The sequence below is a fragment of the Pongo abelii genome, chromosome X, assembly GCF_028885655.2.
Source record: "Pongo abelii isolate AG06213 chromosome X, NHGRI_mPonAbe1-v2.0_pri, whole genome shotgun sequence".
Lineage (NCBI taxonomy): Eukaryota > Metazoa > Chordata > Mammalia > Primates > Hominidae > Pongo > Pongo abelii.
The window spans coordinates 136,795,979-136,820,183 of record NC_072008.2 but is presented as its reverse complement, the minus strand read 5'-3'; the positions used below and the strand labels follow the sequence as shown (position 1 = coordinate 136,820,183).

The 24,205-nt window shown below is 38.0% G+C and overlaps 1 protein-coding gene across 8 annotated transcripts in view; it reads left to right on the top strand.

Annotated features, from left to right (window-relative positions):
• Positions 1-24,205, top strand: part of ENOX2 (ecto-NOX disulfide-thiol exchanger 2) — a 279,886-nt gene that overhangs the window by 101,624 nt on the left and 154,057 nt on the right. For 5 of the 8 annotated variants that reach the window (XM_003779727.5, XM_054545060.2, XM_054545058.2 and 2 more), the window contains one exon: positions 23,516-23,659. The exons of 2 other annotated variants lie outside the window; for them this stretch is intronic. Coding sequence is in view for 2 of the 6 variants with exons in the window: in XM_054545058.2 (XP_054401033.1) it covers positions 23,516-23,659 (144 nt within the window). In the remaining 4 variants the exon portion in view is untranslated. Of the gene's footprint in view, positions 1-22,751; positions 22,811-23,515; positions 23,660-24,205 lie in introns of all 8 variants that reach the window. One more of the 8 variants, XM_063721396.1, reaches the window with a different exon arrangement.

The window sequence follows — 24,205 nt, the reverse complement described above, 5'->3', positions numbered from 1 at the left end:
AGTGAAAGTCAACTCATTTTTACTGAGTATTTTTGCTATGTATCAGATTATCTGTTGACTATGCTTTGCTCGAATTGTTTCATATAAGTTCCACAAAGCTCTGTGAAGTAGATAATATCCTCATTTACGGACAAAGAAATCAATGTTCGAGGAGTTAATTTTCTTCCAAAGCTGCACAGTCAGCAAGTGGCAGGGCAGGATTGTCATACTAGACAGTTTGACTCCAGAGCCCTTCTTACTCTACTATTCTGGTTGTTTGAAAAGGCCAGAGAAGCATTTAACCGTAACACAACCTATTGCCACTTAAGCTGTACTGTAAGGGAATCCTATATTTTCAAGCAGGGCTATATGGTACTCACCTTGGTTAAGGAAAGACTTTAGACTAAAATGAATAATTTTAGATGGCACCTATAGAGAGAATATAAGTCCCCAACTGCTTCCATGAGGAGTCCTGCCAGTAAGAAGACTGGGGTCTAGTGCTGGATCTGCCATTAATTAGCTGTGACTTCTAGTAAAATGGCAGCAGTGGTGGGGAGGAAGAGACAGCAGTTAGACTAGGTGACTGCCAAGTTCCCTGCCAACTCTGAAACTTCTTTTTCTCTGCCTGTGAATGAAAGGCATAACAAGAGGCATTGTTGATTTTCATGTTGGGAAGTCAAATGCCTTTCCAAATTTTAATCTGCTTTTCCATGCAACCTTACTGAAAGGTCCCTCCCCAACAAAATAATAATGATAAGCAGTTCATCATTTTAGAGCAACCATATGAATTTTTTTACCAACTTTTTTCCAAACTTTATAACAGCTGGACATTGAATATCTTATTCTTTCAGCTCATGGGCCTTATGTCACCAAAATAGTTGGCTAAATTTATTTTCACAATGGCATTTTGCTTCCTTATTGGAAAGTAAATGACCTTATCAGCTACTTTGGAATGCAGCTATAGGGCTGTTTGCAAATGAGTAAAATTAGGTCAAGTGTAGTTAGGAGAAGTAGCATGCTATATTCATTCACTCAGTTCAACAAATACTAATTGAATACCCATATGTGTTAGGCACTGTACTATGTGCTAGAACACTAAAATTGGAGTCCTGAGACCAGTTTAACGCTTAATGAACTCTATCAAGCCAATTAACCTTTTTAAACCTCAGTTTTCTCATTTTTTTAAAAAGTAATAATAATACCTACTTTAACCCCCAGAGTTATAAAAATTAAACATGAAATGATATGAAATACCTTTGTAAATATGAAATGATATGAAACATCTTTGTAACTGTAGAGTGCTATTTGGTGTTGATAGTTTTCTCTTGGACTCCATGTGAGGGAATCTAATTAATGAGGTTATTTTAGTCCTTGAGCCCCATTAGGCTGCTTCAGAATAAATATCATGAATGTGAAATCTGATTGAATGATCAGCATAAAGCCCTTAGTGAGTCAGTGGTAATTCTAGAAGGAGAACTTAAGCTATAATAATGATAAAAGTTACATTTTAGTACATCTTGCTGATTTGGAAAATTTTTTTTTAAAAAATTCTTATGATGCATTGTTAATATTTTAGCATTCTATTGTCCACTCATTATCCTTCTTTTGTGCAAGAATTTATGGAAATATTTATGCAGTTATGCAGTCCTTATTCATTTGCTTTAATTTCTTCTGCTAGTACATAGTATTAAATTTATTTGAATTTGTTAAGTAGAAGATGCTTTTTCAGTAAGTCAGAGGTACAAATTCTCAGTCACACATGGCAGTATTAACAGTAATAATGTTCTGTAACAGTAAAAGGTTTGAATGTAGTTAAAAAAAAGTGCTCTAGGCTGCCAGTGTAGCAGCCTGCAATTTTTTCCTTTTCCCCTAGCAAAGGTTAAGTATCAGCCAAACTTTGTACACTAGAGCAAGCGTTTTTCTGGTTCTATCATCTGTGATTCGTAGCATCCTTTGTTTAAATGATAATGCACTCTGAGACCACACCTTGCCCAGTCTGGTAGAAGCAATCTCCTGCAAACAGATCCAAGTATTTCTATGTGAACTCTACTAGTTGAGCATACCACTGCAGTTGATGTACAGCAAATTATGGATTACTTGTTTCTGATAAAATTACTTGTTTCCTTATAGTAAAGACTTGGGAATAAATACTTCCAATCTGGGTTTCCTCTCATCCTCTTCAGCTGCGAGCAGGAACAATCATTGCCATCATAGAGTCGAACTTTGCTTTTGACATTGACATTTTTTCCTAAATAAAGGAGACAGTAACTCCATTCACTATGTCTGCCTCAGTTCCATGCTTCTAATGAAGTGAGAATAAGTGATAGAAAGAGATCGAGTTGATACCAGGGCAATGTAGCCAGAGGACCATTGTAAAATGTGTCCCAGCATGTATTGAGTGTCTATGGATATGACATATGGTGGTGTGTAAATGTGCATGTGTACCCATGATTGTGCCAGGGGTGAGGATGAGTGTTGAGCAGACAAGATGCCATTAGCTTAGGAAAAAGAAACTGTACTTACACATGGCTTGAAAGCAATTTTTAAAACAAAAAGGAACACAGGTAGAGAATAGAATGGGCAGCCAGTGTGGCATGGTCACAAGGAATACTTTGTTACTGATACTATCTCAGACATTTTCCCTAGGAAGTTATTTCTCTAATTTAGGAATCCTGGACTGTTATTCCCTGCCATTCCACCACATTCAGCTTAAATGTTCTTCTGGACTCGGTAACTGTTTTTCCTTTATTCTTGGCATTATTTGTTGAAAGAACATTTCTGAAAATATGGAAAAGCAGTTTTGAAGTCCAAAAGCTGCCTTGAAACCATCACTGTGATGGTGTTTTAGTCTGTTCAGACTGCTATAACAAAATACTGAGTAATTTATAAACAGAAATTTATTGCATACAGTTTAGAAGCTGAGAAGTCCAAGATGAAAGTGCCAGCAGATCTGGCACCTGGTGAGGGCTTTCTGCTTCATATATGGTACCTTGTATGTGTCCTCACATGGTGGAAGGGACAAACTCCCTCAGGCCCCTTTCATAAGGACACTAATCCCATTCATGTAGGATGTCAACCTAATCACCCCTCAAACACCCCATGTCTTAATAACATCACCCTTGGGGGTTAGGTTTCAACCTATGAATTTTGGGTAACAGGGAACAGAAACATTGAGACCATAGTTAAGTGGAATGGGCAAAGTTTTACCAGGAAGTGTGAGATCTCTGCGAATTGAGATATTAATGGCTTATGCACCAAGGAAGATACCAGGATTCAGAAAATTGAGTTGAGAAATGAATCTGGATCTGGATAAAATAGTTATAACAGGAAGCTTGTTAAAAATTGACATGAATTCTAAAGGTAAGATCACCTTTTTAGTGGTAGGGGACAAAGAGTATTTTTGTGCAGTGGCCCCACTACATCAAGTAATGGGAAGGAAGAGAAGGAAGAAAGTTTTAAAGAAAAACCAAAAAGAAGCCTTTTAGGTGAATGAGATGGAACAGCTGAAGTCTGGTATCTGCATTGAGAGGGAAGAAGAGATACTAGTGCAGTTGTCAGCAACCTCTTATAATGTTCAGGACTCCTACAAAGGTTAATAACATCTTTGGGTGCCCAAGACAAGGGAAATAATGGAGTGTCAAGAGAGGCTACTAATAGTGTTCCAAGTGCCAAAGTTTAGACATCACTTCTTGCCCCCATTTCCTATAAACGAGGACTTAGAGACAAACTGCAATTCTGTGGCAGTTCTGTGTTTAAGACACTAAATATAAGTATAGAATGATGGGTCTAAGCCAGAAGGTTAGAGGTTTGAGGTTTAAGTCAAGTCTTGATTATTCAGGAGCTCATTATCTGGTTTGTAGGTTATCCATACCCTTGGTATTCTTTATTCTCCATTCTGCTGCCTCACTTTCGGTAATTTTACTGCTCATTAATTCTTTTACCAGAGGGTAGGCAGGGAAGGAATAGGAGAATGATGCTTCTATCAGCCAATTTTGCTACCTGTTAGTGCTCTGGTGGAGATTCTGATGGGGAAGGAGGCAGAAACTATGGGCCAAAATGAGAGGTTTGGGGTCCATATGAATTTCACTTTTCTTCATGATCTCTATCCTCTGTGAAAAGGTGAATTCATTGTATAGCTTTTGGAAAAAAATACAATTCATTTCTTTTTATTTTCAGATCCTTTTATCACAACGTTATGCTAGAAAATACACTATACCAAGCAAACTTCTATCCGTCCCTAGGGAGGGGTATGTTAAAGTATTTGATGTGGCAGTTTCAGTAATATGCTGTGGAATTTTTTGGTAGTAGTCAGCATTTTTCTTTTTCTTTTGAATTACCTATAACAACTTTTTAATTCATTAACCCTCTTATATATGTTTGGCTTCTCCCAAAGTTATTCCAGCTCCTATCTGTAATCCCTTTTGCTGGGATGACTGGGCTGTGTTCCATTTAATTCATTTTCTTGCTCCAACACTAATTATTTGGGGTTGGTAATTAAGCCACATATGTCACTTTCTGGCTTATTTATAAAGTACAGATCTAATCATGTTATAATACATGTTTTTGAAATGTAAAAGCTTTTAAATATGGGTGAATTGACTTGGATCACTAAGGGCTGTCTTTTGTGGTGGTCCAGGAAGCAATGGAAGTGACATGTATTTTAACAAAATATATGTGTGTAATATAGCCTGTGGTTTACTTACAGCGAGGAAGAAAGAAGCCAGAGGCTTAGAAAAATCAGTTAACAAAATCCCAGGTAATCTTGAAGATGAGGCCTAGAAAGATGAAGAAATGCAACTGTGTTTAATAAACTATTTTCAAAACAAAGCATTTAATTCTGTTTTGTAGAATTAAATATTAAATGATAATAAAAATCAGAAGACCCTCTATGATTTTATAAATTATTCACTTTTAAAAATATTACATGATCCAACAAATATTTTGCACCAAATATGCATAAAGCCCATATTCTTATATTTTAGAAGGAGTCTAGAAACCACAGAAATGTTCCATAAGTAATACCCATTCATGCCTTCATTATTTGTGAATTAAAAATGTATCATGGCATAACGGGCTCCATCCTTGCAGAACTACAAGGAATTCTAATACAGACAAAATATTTTTACCATTGCTTTTGTTTATTTAAATACTAACTTTTTGAGCTTAATCAATGTTCAGTTTGGAAGGATTACAGTAAGGCCCAGTTTGCTTGAAAGAAGTCTCTCGTCCAGAATTGCCTGCTTAGCATGATGGTTTCCTCACTTCTTGTTTTTAATAAATCATTTCTAAATAATTAACTAGGCAATAGTACAAACTGAAACAATGGATTAGTTCTTCATGGCTCCTAGTAATGATTAAAAATGCAACTCTCCTGTTGACTAGGACCCCTAATAGAGAGAAGCCTGATCCCTGGAGTGTTAATTGGGAGACCAAACTCTGTCACTGGCTTGCTGTGGAACTTTAAACAAGTCACTTTAGCGTCTCTGAGCTTTAAAATTCCGTATTTTAACTCTGTAATAATGCCTTCTCTGGTCACCTCACAAGGTAGCTGTGAGGTGGATGTGAAGGAGAGTTGAAAGGATAACAGCAGTCTCTGAATATAAATTATTGTTGTTAAAATAATAAAGTCAAGCATTTGTTTAGTCATAGCACTAAATGAATGCTGCTTCTTTGGCAGCTGCTTCATGTTTATCTGCACCTTTTCTGTAAACCCCAACTTCTCACTGTATCAAGCAAGACAATACATTTGGTGATACAGTTCACCTCTATGCCGAAGGGCAGAAGCAACCGTTTTTAAAAAAAAAAATAGTGTAGCTTGCTAGAGGATATCTGGGAAGCAGCAACAGATAAATTGCCATTTTGAGCCAAATCATTTTGTTGACCACAAGGCAGAACAGCAGCAAGCTCAGATGGGAGAACTGTAGTCATTATCCAAAGGTCAGATTTGATAAGCAGACTCTGCTATTTCTTCCTCTAACTCCCATATGTCTGGAGGGGCATGTGGGCAGGGGGAGCCAGAAATCTCACTGTCAAAAAAGTATTTAAGTGATTTTCTGCAAATAGAACTGATTATATTCTGTATAGGATAACAGGATCCCCTGTCTTCAAGGAGTTCATAGTCTAGGGAAGTAAAGCAGCAGCAGGAGCTTCAGGTAGAGTCTACCTTTGACTTTTTGCTTGCCTCAAAGTAGCCATTCCGTAAATGTCATTTGGATGATTGGATGAATGAATGAATGAACGAGTAGAGAGATGTGTAATGAATGAACAATGAAATCTGAAAGGTAATTCTTAGAGTTTCTATTTGGAAAATTGGAGGTGATAACTTGAAAACATTTGACAATGTATCTACTTCCATTAGAAATTTACCGGAAATTCAGATCATAGGTGAGGAATAAGTTTATTATTTTTATTAATTTGTATAGAAAATAAAACTGAAAATTAAGAATTTCATCTCTTTTATGTAAAGTTATGCTCCAAATGAATTACGATATTATGAAGTTATGTTATATTGAATAATTTATCATAATATATTTTTAATTAATTTTATTTGTTCCTCATCAGGACATCTTAAAGGTAACATTTACACTTTTTCTTTAATCAGTGGTGGGCCACGGATCAGTAAAAACATTTATCTCAACACAACCCTGCAGGCAACATGGTACAGGAGGAAAGATTTGTAGCCGAAAAATCTAGATTCCAGCTTCTCCACATATTCACATTATAACCTTTTGGAAATACAGAAGCTTCTCTGAGCTACAGTTTCCTTATTTACAAGCCAACAACATTAATACCTTTCCCCTTCCCCCACCATAAGGATATTGTGGAAGCACTTGCTAAGCTGTGTTATTCTAGGATGATGTCAGATATTGTTAAGACAGTAGTTAGAAATAATGTGCAAGCACGCCAAGACTTTGGTTTCTGGCATTCTGGTGTAGAGTGTGGCGTGCAGTCCCTGACCATTGGCCACCACCATAAGAATATTCAACTTAAAGATAGTTATGTGAAAGATTCCCAAAGTTGCCATTAAACAAACTGTATTGAACATAGTGGTTGGATAGATTGTAAGGAACCATTTTAGACGCCATTTTGATTGTACTATTCATTTGAAGACATCTCCAGACTTCACTTATATTTGCCAATCCAAATGGTATATACTATACATTGCTGTGGTTTACAATAACCAGAATGGAGTTGTTTCATTGATAGACCCTCATAGGATTTGACAAGCACCAAAGTTATTAGAAGCTTTGCTTTACTGTAATTGTCACTCTTACTAAATTGTAAAATGACCATTTCAATTTGGAGGATTATTATCCTACTAAACACAAATCAATTCACTATCCTCTAAAATGTAACTATGTTTAAGAACAATAGGCAAGCCACAGCTATTCCCTGTGTGCTGGATGAGGTTGTAAATGTGTCACCAAATGTACAAATCAGGTTGTCACTGAAGCACAATTCTATCTCCAAGAGGGAAGACAATTATTAAGAAGGAGCTTAAAAAAAAAAGACATTTTGTAGATGTATTAAAATAGAAAACATAAGCTGATTAGGCAAAGTTCCAAAGATTCATTAGTTTATTAAAGTAGATTGAAATGAATGTTGAAGAGAGTTAAATAAATTAACCTTTAATGAGTACCCAGGGGCCAAGGAAAAAGAATGACAGAGGATTAGGAGTATTTTGTCTGATTGTTGCATAATGCACGCTGATTAGTTTTTTTTTTTTTTTTTTGGAATACTCATTGCTGTATAACAATACTAATAAATAAAAAAGATTAAATTTAAAAACCTCTAGATTATAATTTTTGCTTGCTCTTATGTGTACACAAATACCATGCTTGGCTTTAATAACAATTCCTATAACATTGGCAGAGAGAGACAGGAATTTTTGTCATTACATCAGTGTGTTTTTAAATGTCTCACATGTGAGCGTAGCTTTGGTCAATTAGGGTAATTTATTCCTACCATACTGGGCATACTTTTAGCATTTCAGCATTAGACTCTTCTTCTGAGTTTCATAATGCTTGTTCTGTAAATAATATTAATTGATGGCAAGTTACTTAGAAGATATATTGGTATTTAAACATCATTAAAAAAACTGTTCTGTGCTTCCTTACATGTTCTGGTTTATAATTAGCAAAATTCTTAAAGAGGCATTTTTTTTTTTGAGCAGTGTCAGAAGTACTTTAAGTTTTTGGGGGGATGTCTTAACTGTACTACTATTAAATCATTTACTGCCTGCTAAATACGTTTTGTGTAGGTGGTACTAGGAAAGCATCCTTCCAGGGCTCTCCCTGCTCTCCTTTTCTGCCCCTATTAATTACTGAGTTTTATTTCATGCTTTTATGGATGTCTTCCATCTAAGCTTTTCTTTCTTTATCTTAAATTCAGAGCTGGGAGATCACATGGTTCAACTCATTTTTCAGTTGAGGAAACTGACAAAGAATTACTCACCCAAGGTTACCCTATGAGTTGATGGAAGAGCAGAGACCAGAGCCTGCGTCTTTATGGCCTGTTCTTCCACTACACTTGTATTAGTCAGGGTTCTCTAAAGGGACAGAACTAATAGGGTAGATGTATATATAAAGCGGAGTTTATTAAGGAGTATGGACTCACATGATTACAAGGTGAAGTCCCACAATGGGCCATCTGCAAGCTGAGGAGTAGGGAAGCCACTCTGATGAGTCCCAAAACCTCAAAAGTTAGGGAAGTCGACAGTGCAGCCTTCAGTCTGTGGCCAAAGGCCTGAGAGCCCCTGGCAAACCACTGATATAAATAAGTCCAAGAGTTTAAAAGCTGAAGAACTTGGAGTCTGATGTTCCAGGACAGGAAGCATCCAGTACGGGAGAAAGATGAAGACCAGAAGACTCAGCCAGTCTAGTCCTTCCATGCTCTTTTGCCTGCTTAATTCTAGGTGCACTGGCAGCTGATTAGATGGTACCCACCCAGATTGAGGGTGGGTCTGCCTCTCCCAGTCCACTAACTCAAATGTTAATTTCCTTTGGCAACGCCCTCACAGACACACCCAGGAACAATACTTTGTATCCTTCAATCTATTCAAGTTGACACTCAATATTAACCATCACAGTACTTAACTGTGCCTTTGCATTTTTTATATTTTACCAGATCCTTTCTAAAGTTCAGTGGAATCACTGAGGTGACAGGTGACATCGGCAAACCACATTCAGTGTGATTTTTATCCAATGGTGTTATAGTTGCAGTGCTTTCTAGTATTCTTCATGACATTGTACACATATTGGTATAAATGAATGATTACTTGAGGACAGGGGTGGGTGGCCTGGAGTCCCAAGGGTTATGAGATTCAAAGCCAGTCCCCAAGGGCAGTTTGGAATCTTTCTCCTGGAGATTAATAAGAAAACAGATACAATATTTCTGAAGTATTTTATCTGGTTCTTCTAGAAGTAAGGAAAGGAACTTAATCCTGTAATTATACTTTGTCTAAATTTGTTTCCAATATTTCAGTTCTTTTTGTTTTTCCAGTAACCCTTCTAATCTTTCTTTCCAAAAGAGAATCTCATTTTTCATAAAAGTATCATAAACTGGACAAGTTTAAGTCTAACGTATTTATACCACACAACCAATACATTTCCCTACAGATTGTAGGTACAGAGTTAACTTACCTTCTAAGTGTTACCTGGTTTTAACTTTAAAAAATAAAAATAAACTTTGGACAGCGAATACTCATTTTCTGGCTTTAAATTAGAAAACTATTTAGAGCTGTGTTTCTCAATTCTGGCTGCACATTAGAATCACCTGGTAGCTTTTTAAATTTTTGTTTGTTTGTTTTTTACTTTTTGTAGAGATGGACGTCTTGCTATGTTGCCCAGGCCAGTCTGGAACTCCTGGACTCAAGGGATCATCTTGCTGTGGCTTCCCAAAGTGCTGGTATCACAGGTGTGAGCCACCATGCCTGGCCACCTGGTGGCTTTTAAAAACTAGATGCTTAGGTTCCACCCTGACCAATTTAATGAGAATTTCTGGTGATGGAATCCAGGCATTGTTTTCTGTTTGTTTTGTTTTTGTCTTTTTTTTTTTTTTTTCAGTGCTCCATTTGAATTTAATATGTAGCCAGGGATAAGACACACTGCCTTAAAGTCTTGATCTCCAGGGCCACTCCTGACAAATATATTATTTTGGACACTGGGTTGGGGCAAGCAAGTAGGCTGATTAAAAAACAACAACAACAACACACACACACACACACACAGAACATGGGAGCCCTTTTTTTGCCTCTGTTTGCTTCGGAGAAAACCAGATTTGGGTCACATGTGTGCCAAAGAAAACAATTGCCTTTTAAAAGCCCAAAGAAAGGACCTTTAAGTAGAATTGCTTTTCTGCACTACTGCTATATGGTCATCATTGCATCTGCTCAGGAGGCCAAGCTGCTCGGTCAAGTTTTCAAGAGCCTTAGTTCACCTGCTCTTCCATTTTCTCCTTCCCCCATCATCTCAGGCAAGTGGCCAGTTTCCAGGAAATTCTGAGCCTGTAAATTTGTCAAGCCTGTAAATTTGCTAATCCAAATCTGTCTCCAAAGGATGAGTTTCCCCAAGCCTAACGTCAGGGCGGGGCGGGAGGGTCTAAAAAATAATAATGGAACAAACACAATGGAAGATGGAGACAGATTCAATTAGGAAGGGAATGAAAGTGGAAATGATCTTCCAAATACAAGTAATACCTTGGCGTTGAGACCCATTCCAAGATCCTAGTGACATCAATTGAATTGAGAGAATGTTTTGGTCTTTTCTGATCTCAACTTCTTAAAGGCATTTTTTGGAAAGTTACTATGCTTTTATAGTCTGACTTTGCCTGGTACAGTGGTTTCTCTATTTTTTAATCAGAGAGATTGCCTTATACTTTTGCTGCCTCTGGAGTGCCTAGAACTCTTAGGTGTTAAGAATCTGTGCAGTGTTTAAGTCCTACCTCCCACAATGTAATGTAACATGATTTTAACTCTCATACAGTGCTGTTTTGTTGCAGAGACACTCTTAAGTTGAAAATGTTCATGGAATTGAATTCGGCTGTGGCACTCTCTTCAACTCAATCCATCACTTTGCAATCTTCTAGGAGCCCTGATTTGCTCTGTCAATTGTTTGTCACAGAGCATCTTCCTGAAATGAATTTACTTTAAAGTTAAAGATGATTAGAGTGCTTCTTCTCCAGGAGACAATTACATTGCTATATTCTTTGGCAGGGAGAAAAACAATATAGCACTAATTTTTCCAGGCTTTCTTTGAGTATTGTTAAAGGGAGAATTGTTAACTTAATCCAACAGACTATAATAACAAAAAGAATACTGTTATTAAAATGTTAAGATTTTCTAACAAAATTTTAAGGAGTTGTTTGGGAGGAGGGAAGGGAGAAGGATGAAAGGAGAAAGCAAAGGAATCTATTAAGTATTTCTGACCTTCAAAAATACTTTTGTCTTTTGTCAGTGAATGCTATAGACAAAATAAACCAAGTCTGAGACCTATTATGAAAATGCTTTTCCCTATCTTTATCCAAGTACTGTTATTCTGCCCCTTAGACAATTATACTTTTTTTCTGAATGAATTAATATCTTTTGACAAGCTTTGTTAAGAATACCTAGTAAAGGTCAAGTGTAAGCCATTTACTGCTGTTTCCCGGCAGCCTTTATGCCATGGTAAATAGAGATTGGAAGCAGTTTTATTTTTGAGCATGGATTTATGGATATGCTTCCATTGGATTGTGCTTTTTCTCATACTGAAACCCACAAATGTTGCAGGATTTTCAGGACTGTGGCTTAAGAATTTTTTCATGGAGTCATCTCAGACTCCTCTCTCCTCAACTCCCAGATCCAATTATACACAAAATCCAGATGATTATATTTCTTGAATATCTCTGAAATCCATTCATTTCTTTTCATCCCACTGCCACTGTCTGAGTTCATGCGACTGTCATCTCTCCATTGTATCATTATGGTTTTCTTCTAGCTGGTCTCTCTGCCTCTGGTGTCTTCTCACCTTCAGTGCATCCTTCATCATGCCATAGGAGTGGTCTTTCTAAGGCACAAATCAGATGGTGACAGCCCCCCACCCAGAACACACATATACACACACACACAAATATTAGAATGAACTCTAAGATCCTGCAATAAGTCGTCTGATAAGGCTTTGTGTACTCCTGTGGAGAGAGCTTTTGGGGGTTAGGTAAAACTTCACTGAAGAGGTGACATTTGAGCAGAGTTTTGAAGGATGAATAAAAGTTCTCCAGGTGGAAAAAGGAAAAGTTATATGTCAAGCAGAGGAGATGGTATGTGCAGAAGCACATAGACATGACAGGGCTTAGCATGTTTGAGGAATTTTGAGAATTTTGGCATGAATGAAGCAAAGGGTACTTAGGGGAATTGGCAAGAGATGAAGCTGGTACAGTAATTTGGGCCAGATTTTCTTTGTATGTGTCTGCCTTTCTTTCTTTTGTTGTCTTCTTGAGGAAAAAAAACTATCTTATTAAGTCCTAAAATTCTCAAACCTTACATACTGTCAAGGCACCCAGAATTGTTTGAATGAATTGGACAAATAAAGAGAGAGACTGTCAGTCAATATTAATTTATTGGTTTGTTTATTCCCATATGTATTGAATACCTCAATTGAAATCCAGACTGTAGCAAAATTAAGATCCTACTTATTTTTTTATACAACAGCAATGGTAGGAGTTGTTTCAGACACAGATTAGTGATTTTTTGCAGGCTTTTTCCTTTACAGTCATGCTGTCTTCTCAAGGAGGAGATTCTGGTTTTCCTAGTAGTAGGTTTGACTTCAGCTTAGGCAGGGACTTCTCTAAAGGAGTTAGTCACTTGTCAACACCTTGTATGGATACTCCTAGGAGAAATTGTTATAGGAAAAGTATGGATCTTTAAGGATGCATTAGCATATTACAGGAAGCTCTGTTTTCTCCTGTGTGTTTAATTTCATAGCCAACAGCAAGGGTTATTTCTCATACATTCTTGAAAAACTAGCCCAATGGGGCTAAAAGATTAGGAATGCAGAAAGCATAATTCCAGAACATTAGTGACACAGCATAGCAAAATTAATAGGGTGGGCGCAAGGAGGGAGGATAAAAATTTTGAATATGTAAATGAAGATTGACCATATTTATGTAGTTCTATCTTTAGGGAATGCTAAACCACAAACTCATCGTTGGTTAATTAGAAGATAATTAAAATTGTAGCATAGTGATTGGATAAATAGTTAATGAAGGCTGAATAAACAAAGAAAGGAAATCTGGTGAAATTAGTGTGTACATTTTGGGCAAAGCAAAGATACAAATGTTATTCATGCAGTGCATCAGTCTTAAAGGATACCAATATCCTTCTAGCATTAATTGATAAAATTAACTCTCCAAAGACCAAAAGACCAGCTCTCACTTTCTCCTTCAAAACATCTTACACTGAAATGCAGATTTCTTTGACAGCAATTTCAATTTTCATTCACTCACAGCGTGTGAAATTATTTTGCTGAACCTTGTTTACAACTTATTTACTGGCATCTTAATAATCTATTAGCAGAAATTGGTGTTCTCTGTGTGTAGTAACTGTTCCTACTTAAAGAGCTGGCTCAGCCTAGGCTCCTGACCAGATCTGGCTGACAAGCTAGTTTTCAAAACCAGTGGAGTGGTTTCTGCAGGGAGAACTGTGCTTGCTTTTGATAATTGCCTCAGCTTTATGAAATCAATCAGCCTGAAGGGAAGACCTCATTACAGATCTGACAAGATAGACTCCAATTTCAATACTAGAACAACTCTCTGTCCTCAGGCTCTGAAATCTGCAATTATTTATTTTGTTTAGACAGAGACAACCATAATAGAGTACCTCTGGGCACATTCTCAGGGAAGTACTCAACAGATAACCTAATGGTCAGTGTGTTAGGAACCTGCCCTTTTCCTGTCACTCAGGTGGAAAATTGGTCAACAGGAATTACAGCATAGCCTAGAGCCAGCTCAAAGCAGGCACTGATGAATCACTGTCTTTCCAATCCCCTGCCCCAAAAGATGTGGAGAGAAAGGGTAGCTGCTATAACTGTTCCCAAGGCTAAACTACAGCAAAATAAGGCTTTCTCTTCTCAGTTCCTCTGAAGACTGCCAGACAGACTTTATTCTAAGGAAAATGATAGATCACCCATCTTCCATCTGTCACTTTGAACTGTTCTATCAAATCAACATTTTTTTGAACTTTGTTTTCAATGAGGAATATGATTTTGCTGTGTTTCCCAAGCCTTAAATTGGACAGGGGAAAAAAGTCCTGAAGTGTTCTTCTTCTTGAAGTTGGAAATATGTATTTTGCTTTTCTGCTCACGGAACACAAACACCTTAACAGATTTAGTTCAGACTTTTCTCAAATAATTCACCCTTTACCAGGCCTGGGAGATGTCAACCCCACAGAAAAAACACAGAGAACATTATGAGTGTAGGAAAATATGGATTTAGAGAGAAATGATACTCTCTCTAGTCCAGCTGTAGTATCACTGCTCTGATAGTACAGCACCCAGATGGAACAGAGCATTCCTGAAAGATTTGGGAGGAGACATTTCCATTGTTAGGGGAAAATGTGGTTCTTTCATGTTGGACAGTTCAAGGTAGTGATGAATATGATCTCCTAAACAGAATCCAAGCAAAGAGCAATCACTGACTACTCCCAGCATTATTTATTCATGATTTACTTTAATGGCTTTGTGTTATTAAGAAAAAGTAGGTTAGAAGAGGAATGCAAAGCTAACATCTTCCAAGCTGTAAACAGACTGTAGCCTGGAGGCCGAAGGAGCCACACTACTCAAATGTTCTTATTCCATTTTTGAGGCAAATTTATATAAACCCCCCATTGGTTTAGAAGGGTGTTAACATTTGTTTAGTGTCCAACATGTGCTAGACCTTAAACATACAATCTCTTATTTAATTTTCCTCACTTTGCTGTAAGGGGGGCATTATCATCCCCATTTTACAAGGCAGAAACAGTCTGAGAGAGATCAAGTGACCTGTTTTATACACCTTGTAAGTGGCACACCTAGTAAGTTGCAGATGTGGCTTTGAATGCAGATCTGACTCTAGAGCAGCACTGTCCAGCAGAAGTTTCTGGGATGATTGAAATGTTATATAAATGTGCTGTCCAAAACAGCAGCCACTAGCTACATGTAACTATTGAGCACTTGAAATGTGACTAGTGCAACTGAGCAACTGAACTTTTCACTTTTTTTCTTTCTTTCTGGTTTTGTTTTTTGTTTTTTGTTTTTTTTTTTTAGATGGAGCCTTGCTCTGTCAGCCCAGGCTAGAGTGCAGTGGTGCGATCTCAGCTCACTGCAACCTCCGCCACCCGGGTTCAAGTGATTCTCCTGCCTCAGCCTCCTGAGTAGCTGGGATTACAGGCACGTGCCACCATGCCCGGCTGATTTTTGTATTTTTAGTAGAGACGGGGTTTCACCATGTTGGTCAGGCTGGTCTCGAACTCCCGACCTCGTGATTCACCCGCCTCGGCCTCCCAAAGTGCTGGGATTACAGGCGTGAGCCACTGTGCTTGGCCTGAACTTTTCATTTTATTCCATTTTAATTAATTTAAAGAGCTACATACGGCTAGTGGCTACTGTATTGGATAGCACATCTCCAGAGATTGCCTTTTCTTTTTTAAAAACTTTTAAGTTTAGCAGTACATGTGCAGGTTTGTTATAGGGGTAAACTCATGTCATGGGAGTTTGTTGTACAGATTATTTCATTACCCAGGTATTAAGCATAGTACCCTTTAGTTATTTGTCTTGATCCTCTCCCTCCTTCCACCCTCCACCCTCAAGTAAGCCCCAGTATCTGTTGTTCCCCTCTGTGTGTCCATGTGTTCTCATCATTTAGCTTCCACTTATAAGTGAGAACATACAGTATTTGGTTTTCTGTTCCTGTGGGAGTTTGCTAAGGATAATGGCCTCTAGCTCCATCCATGTTCCTGCAAAGGAGATGATCTCATTCTTTTTTATGGCTGCATAGTATTCCATGGTGTATATGTACCACATATCAAAGACATGGAATCAACCTAAATGCCCATCAATGGTAGACTGGATAGAGACTGCCTTTTCTTAACTGTAGTTTGTAAATGGGACATGTAACCTGATGTACATAGAACGATTAACAGAAGATCCATATATGGGATCTCTTTTATAGTATTCTCTCAGGTAAGGGTCTTGGTCAGTGGAAGGACTGTTTTGCCCCTCAGAAAGAGAGAATGAAATTATGCAGATACATTAGGAGTGGAGTGTGTGATTGTCTACCACCACTCCCCAGGCTTCAAGAATCCTAAGATGCAGAAGATACCAGGAATGCTGAAGGAACCCATAAACCTTACTTCCTTCTTCCTTTCATGACAACTCCAGCAGCAGGTCAGCTGGTGCCTGGGGTGGGAAACACAACTACAGATACACCTTGACTTATGATGTAGTTACAATCTGATAAACCCATTGAAAACTGAAAATATCATAAGTCAAAAATTTGTGACTCACTGGGAGCCGCAGCTGACTGCTGCTGCCCAGCGTGGTAAGAGAAGTATGGTTTCTACTGAATGTCTATCACTTTCACATCATAAAGTTGAAAAATCATAAGTTGGACCATTGTAAGTCAGAGACTATCCATGCTGTATCCCAAATTGTAGCTGAGTTCAGTTCAATACTCATTTCTGGAGTGCTTACAATATAGTACAAGGCACTGTGCCACATCTTGGGGGAGGAGAGACTAAAAAATGACTGAGGCGTAAAGTCTGTCCTCAAGGAGTTTACCACTAAGTGGGAGTGGGGCAAGACAGAAGGGAAGGTAGGCTAAGACAGAATACCCAAAGAACTGTAACACAAGGCATGCTCTAAAAGGCTCAGGAAAAGTATAGGCTAACATTCAAGGAGAGCCAGAATAGTATTTTATAATTGAAAAATCCTGAGGCCAGGCACGGCGGCTCATGCCTGTAATCCCAGCTCTTAGGGAGACAGAGGCAGAAGGATAGCTTGAGCCCAGGAGTTACCTGCCTGGGCAACATAATGAGACCCTGTTCACCACAAAAAGGAAAAACAAAAAACCTGTATTCCTTGTGTGACCTTGGGAAATTTACTTCAACTCTGTAAGTTTCCCATTCCTTGTTGTAAAATAAGAATAATAATTAGAAAATGAAATAAAGGGATAATGTTTGTAAACAAGCACATCCTAAACAACCAATGAATAGTAGTTTCCCTGATGGGTAGTTCCCCTCTCTCTGTTGCTGTGTATGTATTGGTTTGGGTAGAGGTAAATAAGGAAAGACACCATGAAGGAAATAGCATCTGAGATAAGCCCTAAAGGAAGGACGATGTTTTAAACATTGAAAATTAAGAAGCAGGTGGGGGAGCAGTGTGAGCCAAAGGTATGGAGGTAGGAAAGTACTGGATGGATTCAGTGAATGCTGTAGTTCCATTTTGCTGGAGTTCCAGCCCTTTTGACTCAAAGTGTGATTCCCACACCAGCAGGATTAGCATCATCTGGGAACTTATAAAAGCAGACCACAACTCAGATTTACTAAATTAGAATCTGCATTTTTACAAGATCCTCAGGGAACACGTGACCACATTAAAAAGTTTGAGAAGTATTAGGGTAGAGCATAAGCTGGGGCATAGCGGGAGACAAGGCCTGAAATGGATGCGGCCTTTTTATGAGAGACTTTAGTGACTTGACCAAGTAGTTTGGGGAGTCATTAAACGTTGCTGAAGGATCACTGCCAATGAAAATTGGTCTATGACCTGTATCCCACCTTGAAAATGGCGACTTAAAGATAAATTAGGCTCTGAATGTTTGTCTACCACCATTCAAGCAAGCCCCTTAGTGCTTCCAAAAAGACTTTTCCCTTTTCTTTCTCACTTCTTCATTACCTTTACTTATCCATTATTTGTAACTCATACAATTACCCTTGCTTCAGCTAAACCAGTTAGAATATGAACTCATGAAATTGACAATGTAGGTTTCATTTGTTTGACATCAGTTAAGACCTGGCACTGAGAAATGTTCAATTGTTTTGGCTGCTAAGCCCTGTGGCTGAAGAGTAATATTGCAGTCCAACTCTTTTGGACATTGTAAATATTCCCTCAGAAGTAGCAGGTGGAATGGTTGGGTAGTGAGAGCTACAAATATGGTTTTGAGGCCTAGACTGAGGAGGCAGGAAGGGTGAAAGAAAGTGAGGAGGGGCCTCCAGAGATGGATAAATCCTTCAGAAGCACCTGCCAGAACATTAAGGGCCTGGCCATTATCTTAATCCCTTATTTTTCCAAAAGTTTTGAATTGAAAACGAATTTGGAGACCCTCATCTCCCAACATGGAGTCCCATATCTGATTTTAAATTGAAGTCATTTGGAAAATAAGAATTTGTAGACAAATTAGCTAGACTGTTCTTATTGCCAAGTACTGATATTTATTTTTTCAACATTAATTTATGTGTTGAGATTGTTGCCTTAATTTGAATTTATCAGATTTCTCAAGATTTTAGCCATTTTCTTTTAAAGCGAACTAATCCAGGGTGGAATTGTGTTTCTTTTCACTAGGGTTATACAGTCTCTGAGCCACAGCTGCAGATAAAATGTGGCATGCACTCACAGGGTCACATTTTGGTATTACAACCTGGGGCAATCATTAAAAGTGTTAGATTTCATCATGAAGGTTGGTCCTAATTTGACCTGATAGTGGACAGCTATGTAAAGTGAATTGTGACAGTAACTGTTAAAGCAGCTGGGCACAAAGAGATTATTGATCTTCTCACACAAGAATCATGAAAATTCTTTAGTGCTTTCCTCAAAGCCCACGAATCATTTGCATCTGTATGGCAGACATAACATTGCTTGTCAACTCCTTGACCTGCAGATTGGAGTATTCACTGAGAATCACACTTCATTCTGAGATGTTTAACCCCCTAGTTCCATTAGATAAGAAATGTCATTCTCCAAGGAACCCCACCCCCACCCTTTCCCAATATACATACTTTCTAAAGCAGCCTCATATGTGTTATGGAGTCAGATAATCTGCATTTCAACATGACATGAAATAACAGCTGGTCAGCTGTCTACACCAGTCAACTTGGTTTTAGATGAGATTACGTTACCACATGGATTTGTTTATTGTGAACATAAGATACAGAAATAGTAGAAATCTGTAACACCAGTGTTTATTATCTATTTGTCTTTATTTTAACAATTTGTGCTTCCCTTTGGACAAACTGTAAATTTTGTGGGCTGGAGGGATGAGGAGATGAGATGTGAGGGAAACAAATGAACGAAGTACGAGGTTTTATTAAATTTATCCTCAGGAATAAAAGGGCAAGGACTGTGAGGAATGCGTAAGACTTTGGACAATTTCTGACTTTGTTAGTTATCTGTTACTCTGTCATTTGTTTTTCTTACAGTGATTATTGGTAGAAACTTTTAAAAGTTAGACATCCTATGTCTTCATTTTAGGTAAGATAAGCAAGAAGCTGTTTTAGGGAAATAAAAGGAACTCCCAAAATAGAGTAGGTGGTAGTTTTTAAAAGCAAGCTGAATGCCTGGGAGCCCAGCAAGGAATGGGTCCCAGGCTAAGCAGTGCCCCTGGATTTAGGCCTGTCAGGAATTCTATAGATAAAATTTCTATAGAAATAGAAGAATAAACTAGATAACCTCAAAACTTTCTTCCAAATCTAATATTTTTCAGTTTCATCATGTCTAGAAAAAAGGGTAGAAATTGCTTCCATAAGAGATTTAAAGATAAATTCTGTAGTTTGGGTGAGGATTACAATATGGTAATTGCCAATATTTTTACATTTATGTCATAATTGAAATTTCAGCAATAAGAATTCTTGGAATTAAAGTGCTGGTTTTCTTTTTTAGTATTTAATCATTTTAATGGGACTAGTTTACTTAAAATAGCATTTGACCTGGGTCACATATATATGACAAAAAAACACCCTTTAAATACCTATTGATTTACTGATTTATTGGTTTATTTGGTCCTGTCTTATGGAAAGAATGAAACAAAACAGTAAAAGTAGCTAGGAAGCACTGGTGTCATAGGATTTTACTGTCTCTTTCATCCTTCCTCTTGAACTACAAATCTTTGGAGACTATATTGGGTATTGGATGATATAAAATATGAGTTTGTGTTCAGCGAGTCAGCTTACTGAGTGAGATGTCCCCCCTCCATATGAGATCTTTCTCTATAAAAAAAATAAGGCCTGAAATGTTGTACTGAATTGTCATGATTTTCACATATCTGGATCATATATGAGGTGGATACACAGAAAGTACTTGAAATCTCAGTCTTATTTGGTGCCAAAAATCTGTACATTCATGTGATTAATAAAATACCTATATCCCTAAGGTTACCATATGGGCCTAAAGAAAGGGCAAGCATAATTATAATAAAATGTCTATAACTGAACACCTTTAACTCATTAGATTTTTTTCCCCTGGATTCCTTCAACTTTTAGAAAAAGGTACAAACAGGAATGAAAAGGTTCAATGAGGAAAGCAGGGTATATCCTTGGATCAGGGCAGATTCAGAACAATCTCCTCACATTGCACATCAGTAACTAGAAATTAAAAATGGAAATTCAATGTTATAATAGTAGTAGTTAATACTTATTGAACATCTACTATGTGCCAGATGTTATGCTGAATGTTCTACATATATAATCTCATTTAATATTTTTAGCAGTCTTGTGAGTGAGGTACTCTTATTAATGTCCTTTTGCAAATTGTGGCTCCAAACCTCCGGAAAATCCTGAGTCATCTACTTAATAAGTCAGGGAAATGGACTAATATATTATTCTGTAAAATTATCAAATGCAGAACAAAAATAAAAAGTTTTTCTGTTTAAACATCATTAATCAGAACCTCCTAATCCCCGAACATTCCTTTTCATCACCATTTTACCATTCTGTAGTATAGTACTCAAATGATGGAGATGCACTTAGAATCTAATTATTTTAAGTAATGTTGATATAATCAGCATCAGAACTTTTAAGCTGTGGCATTAATTCTTGATTATCAGCTGTCAGGTCTTTAATTACATGGGTTAAAAGAATGAGTCATCTACCCCCATCCAATTAAGGATTAATTCATTTGGGCACTCAAGGTATGGTGCTAGGCACCAAGAATACAATTGTGGGAGGGAGGGAGAGAGGGAAGTTTCCTTTTTAGAAGAGCTTTCAAGTTTATAGGGGGAAAGTTTGTTTTAATTTACTTAGAATAATGTAATTCTCATAAATATGTATTTGTTTATCTTTGCCACAGCCTTAGGTGTGTTATCACTCTCTTTTACACATTATGAAACCAAGACTAAGAGAGACCACATGACTTGCCAAAAGGTATCAGCTAGTAAAGGATAACCAGGATTTGAATCCGGTCTGTCGGGATCTTTCCACTATGCCATTCTATCTTCCATGGAACTTGTTTTGATCAGTATATTGCAGAAAGAAATTCCAAGAAAAGTTTTGGGCTAGTATATTAATCATATTTGACTCTGGGACTAATCAGGTACAAGAACAATCTTCATTTGTAAATGGAATAAACATCTAGTCTTCTTTTTAAATAGTCTTGGTCATGATCTCAATTTTTTTTAGTACATAGCAATTGATGTTTGTTTCTTTAGTTCTAGTCATGGTAGGGATTTAATAGAACATGTATATGATGCAGTGAACAGTTTGCTTAAGATCCAGAAGCAAGTTTTACTCTTTCACTTAGTTACTCACATGATGTAAGGAAGAATGTTTGACAAGTTCCAGAAGACATTTAATGGAGGTGATCCAAGTGGAGTCTGATTGCTGAAAAGCAGTACTTGTTATGTGGGCTGAAAACATTAGCAAGAAGATACTCTTTATTATAAATAATAATTTAATGTCATTTCTCTTTTTTTTTTTTGAGATGGAGTTTCACTCTTATTGCCCAGGCTGGAGCGCAATGGCACGATCTCGGCTCACTGCAACCTCTGCCTGTTGGGTGCAAGCGATTCTCCTGCCTCAGCCTCCCAAGTAGCTGGGATTACAGGCATGCGCCACCACGCCCGGCTAATCTTGTATTTTTAGTAGAGACGGGGTTTCTCCATGTTGGTCAGGCTGGTCTCGAACTCCTGACCTCAGGTGATCTGCCTGCCTCGGCTTCCCAAAGTGCTGAGATTACAGGTGTGAGTCACCATGCTGGCCCGTTAAAATCTTAGCATTCATTTTATTGAAACTTGATTGACCTTTAGCTGACTGGATTTCAAGGTTTTTCTTTTTAACTGACAATTTACAGCATTACCTCAAGAATTGTACAGCTATGGGCCATAGAAAATTTGGGAGTTAAAGAATGAACTATGGGCCGGGCACGTGGCTCATGCTTGTAATCCCAGCACTTTGGGAGGCTGAGGCGGGTGGATCACCTGAGGTAAGGAGTTTGAGACCAGCCTGGGCAACATGGCAAAACCTCGTCTCTACTAAAAATACAAAAATTAGCCAGGCATGGTGGCGCATGCCTATAATCCCAGCTACTAGAGGATCGCTTGAACCCGGGAGGCGGAAGTTGCAGTGAGCCAAGATCGTGCCGCTGCACTCCAGCCTGGGCAACAGAGCAAGGGACCATCTCAAAAAAAAAAAAGAGTGAGCTATATCAACCTGATTTCCCCCCTTTGATAGGATTAGAGAACCAGTGGAGAAAAGGCTTACAGGAGATGTCTTAACTTTGGGCTTTAAAAAAGCTTTTGATTTCACATTTCATGAAGTTTAATTGAAACACTTGAAATTTCAGGTGCTGCTGCCAGAGGAGTAAGAGCTGTCTCTGTCTCTGCTTCCCCCTGATTGAACCGTGTAAGACTTGGAGAGTAGAAAATACCTTTTGCCATTTTATATGGTGCAACAGTGACGAGTAAAGTGACCATGCTTCTAATATTATTTGAAGAGAATGAGATTAACATTACCGAAATCTAGGTCATAACTCCCCATTGCTCCAGCTACTAAATAACCCCCTTACAATTTCTATATATTTGTTTCCTTTTCTCATTTGCCATGGAGTTATGGTTTTCTGATTTTAGAGACCCCTATATTACTATTGGAAGTGACTTTGACACAGGATAGTCTGATGATTATATCTGCATCAGTTCAACATACCTTGTAATGAAAGAATGGTAAAATGTCAGGAGATAATCCAAGGAATGCAAAGCCAAACTTTTTACAAGGAACAGTGGGTCCAACCATAGCCACATTTAATGAGGGACCTATCTCCTTAAGGGAGGAAGTAGAAGACAGTTGCTAGCTTATGACTAAAAATGTTAAGTTGCCACAGAAACAGGAGGGATCTTACAAATGACAGAGCCACAGTCTTATATTTTAATTTTGTGCTTACCAAAAAGATCTGTAAAAATTACAGAAGGCAACTGTCTTTAAGGAATTCACCTGTTTCTCCTAGCCTCTTAAGATTTAAAAGGTTTTCCACTAGTGGCTCATATAATAAAATCTGGAGAAGATCCCAGTCCTTAATGGAGTCTGGACTTTGGCTTTCTTTTTCTTCTTTAGGGTTGAACCAGCTGCCCTTTGACCCTGCTAACAACAACGAGCCCCTGCAGTTTGGTAGTGCCAGTGGCCCTCTGGTCACAGAAGGCCTCATTGAGAATGGAGGGGAATCAAGCAAGAAAAGAAAGAGAACAAATACTCCTTCAGGTAAGCTAGGTGATAATGCACTGTCTTAAGCCAGTGCCAGAGTCAATATTTTCCCAGAGCCTAGTATGTGGCAGGTCACATACTATGCTAGAGCTTGTAGGAACTAAAGAAATGAGAAAGAGTCCCCTGTCCTCATGGAACTCATTATGGGATTGAAGGATGGAAAAGCACATACACGAATAACTGTGATAATTGGATAGAGTATCATCAGTGCTGTAAATGCTACTAAAATGTATGTAAAACATTGGTGCAGACTAGGGAAAGCTGTGTTTATGTGAAAATAAATAGGTAAGAATAAGAGGAGCAGGTCTTCAAACTCAGATCTCATGGTTCCTCTTTTCAGCTTTCTTTTTTTTCTGCTACTCCCCAAAACAAGTCTTCTATTTCAGCCACACTGATCCACTGCCTTTCTCTGAAGACACTGTGCTTACCTACCTCACCACCGTGCTCACACCATTCATTTCCCTTTCCCAGCATGCTCCCCTTCTTCTTTCACTTGTCAAAGTCTTATCCAACTGTCAGTGCCTAGTACAAGTCCCACCCTCT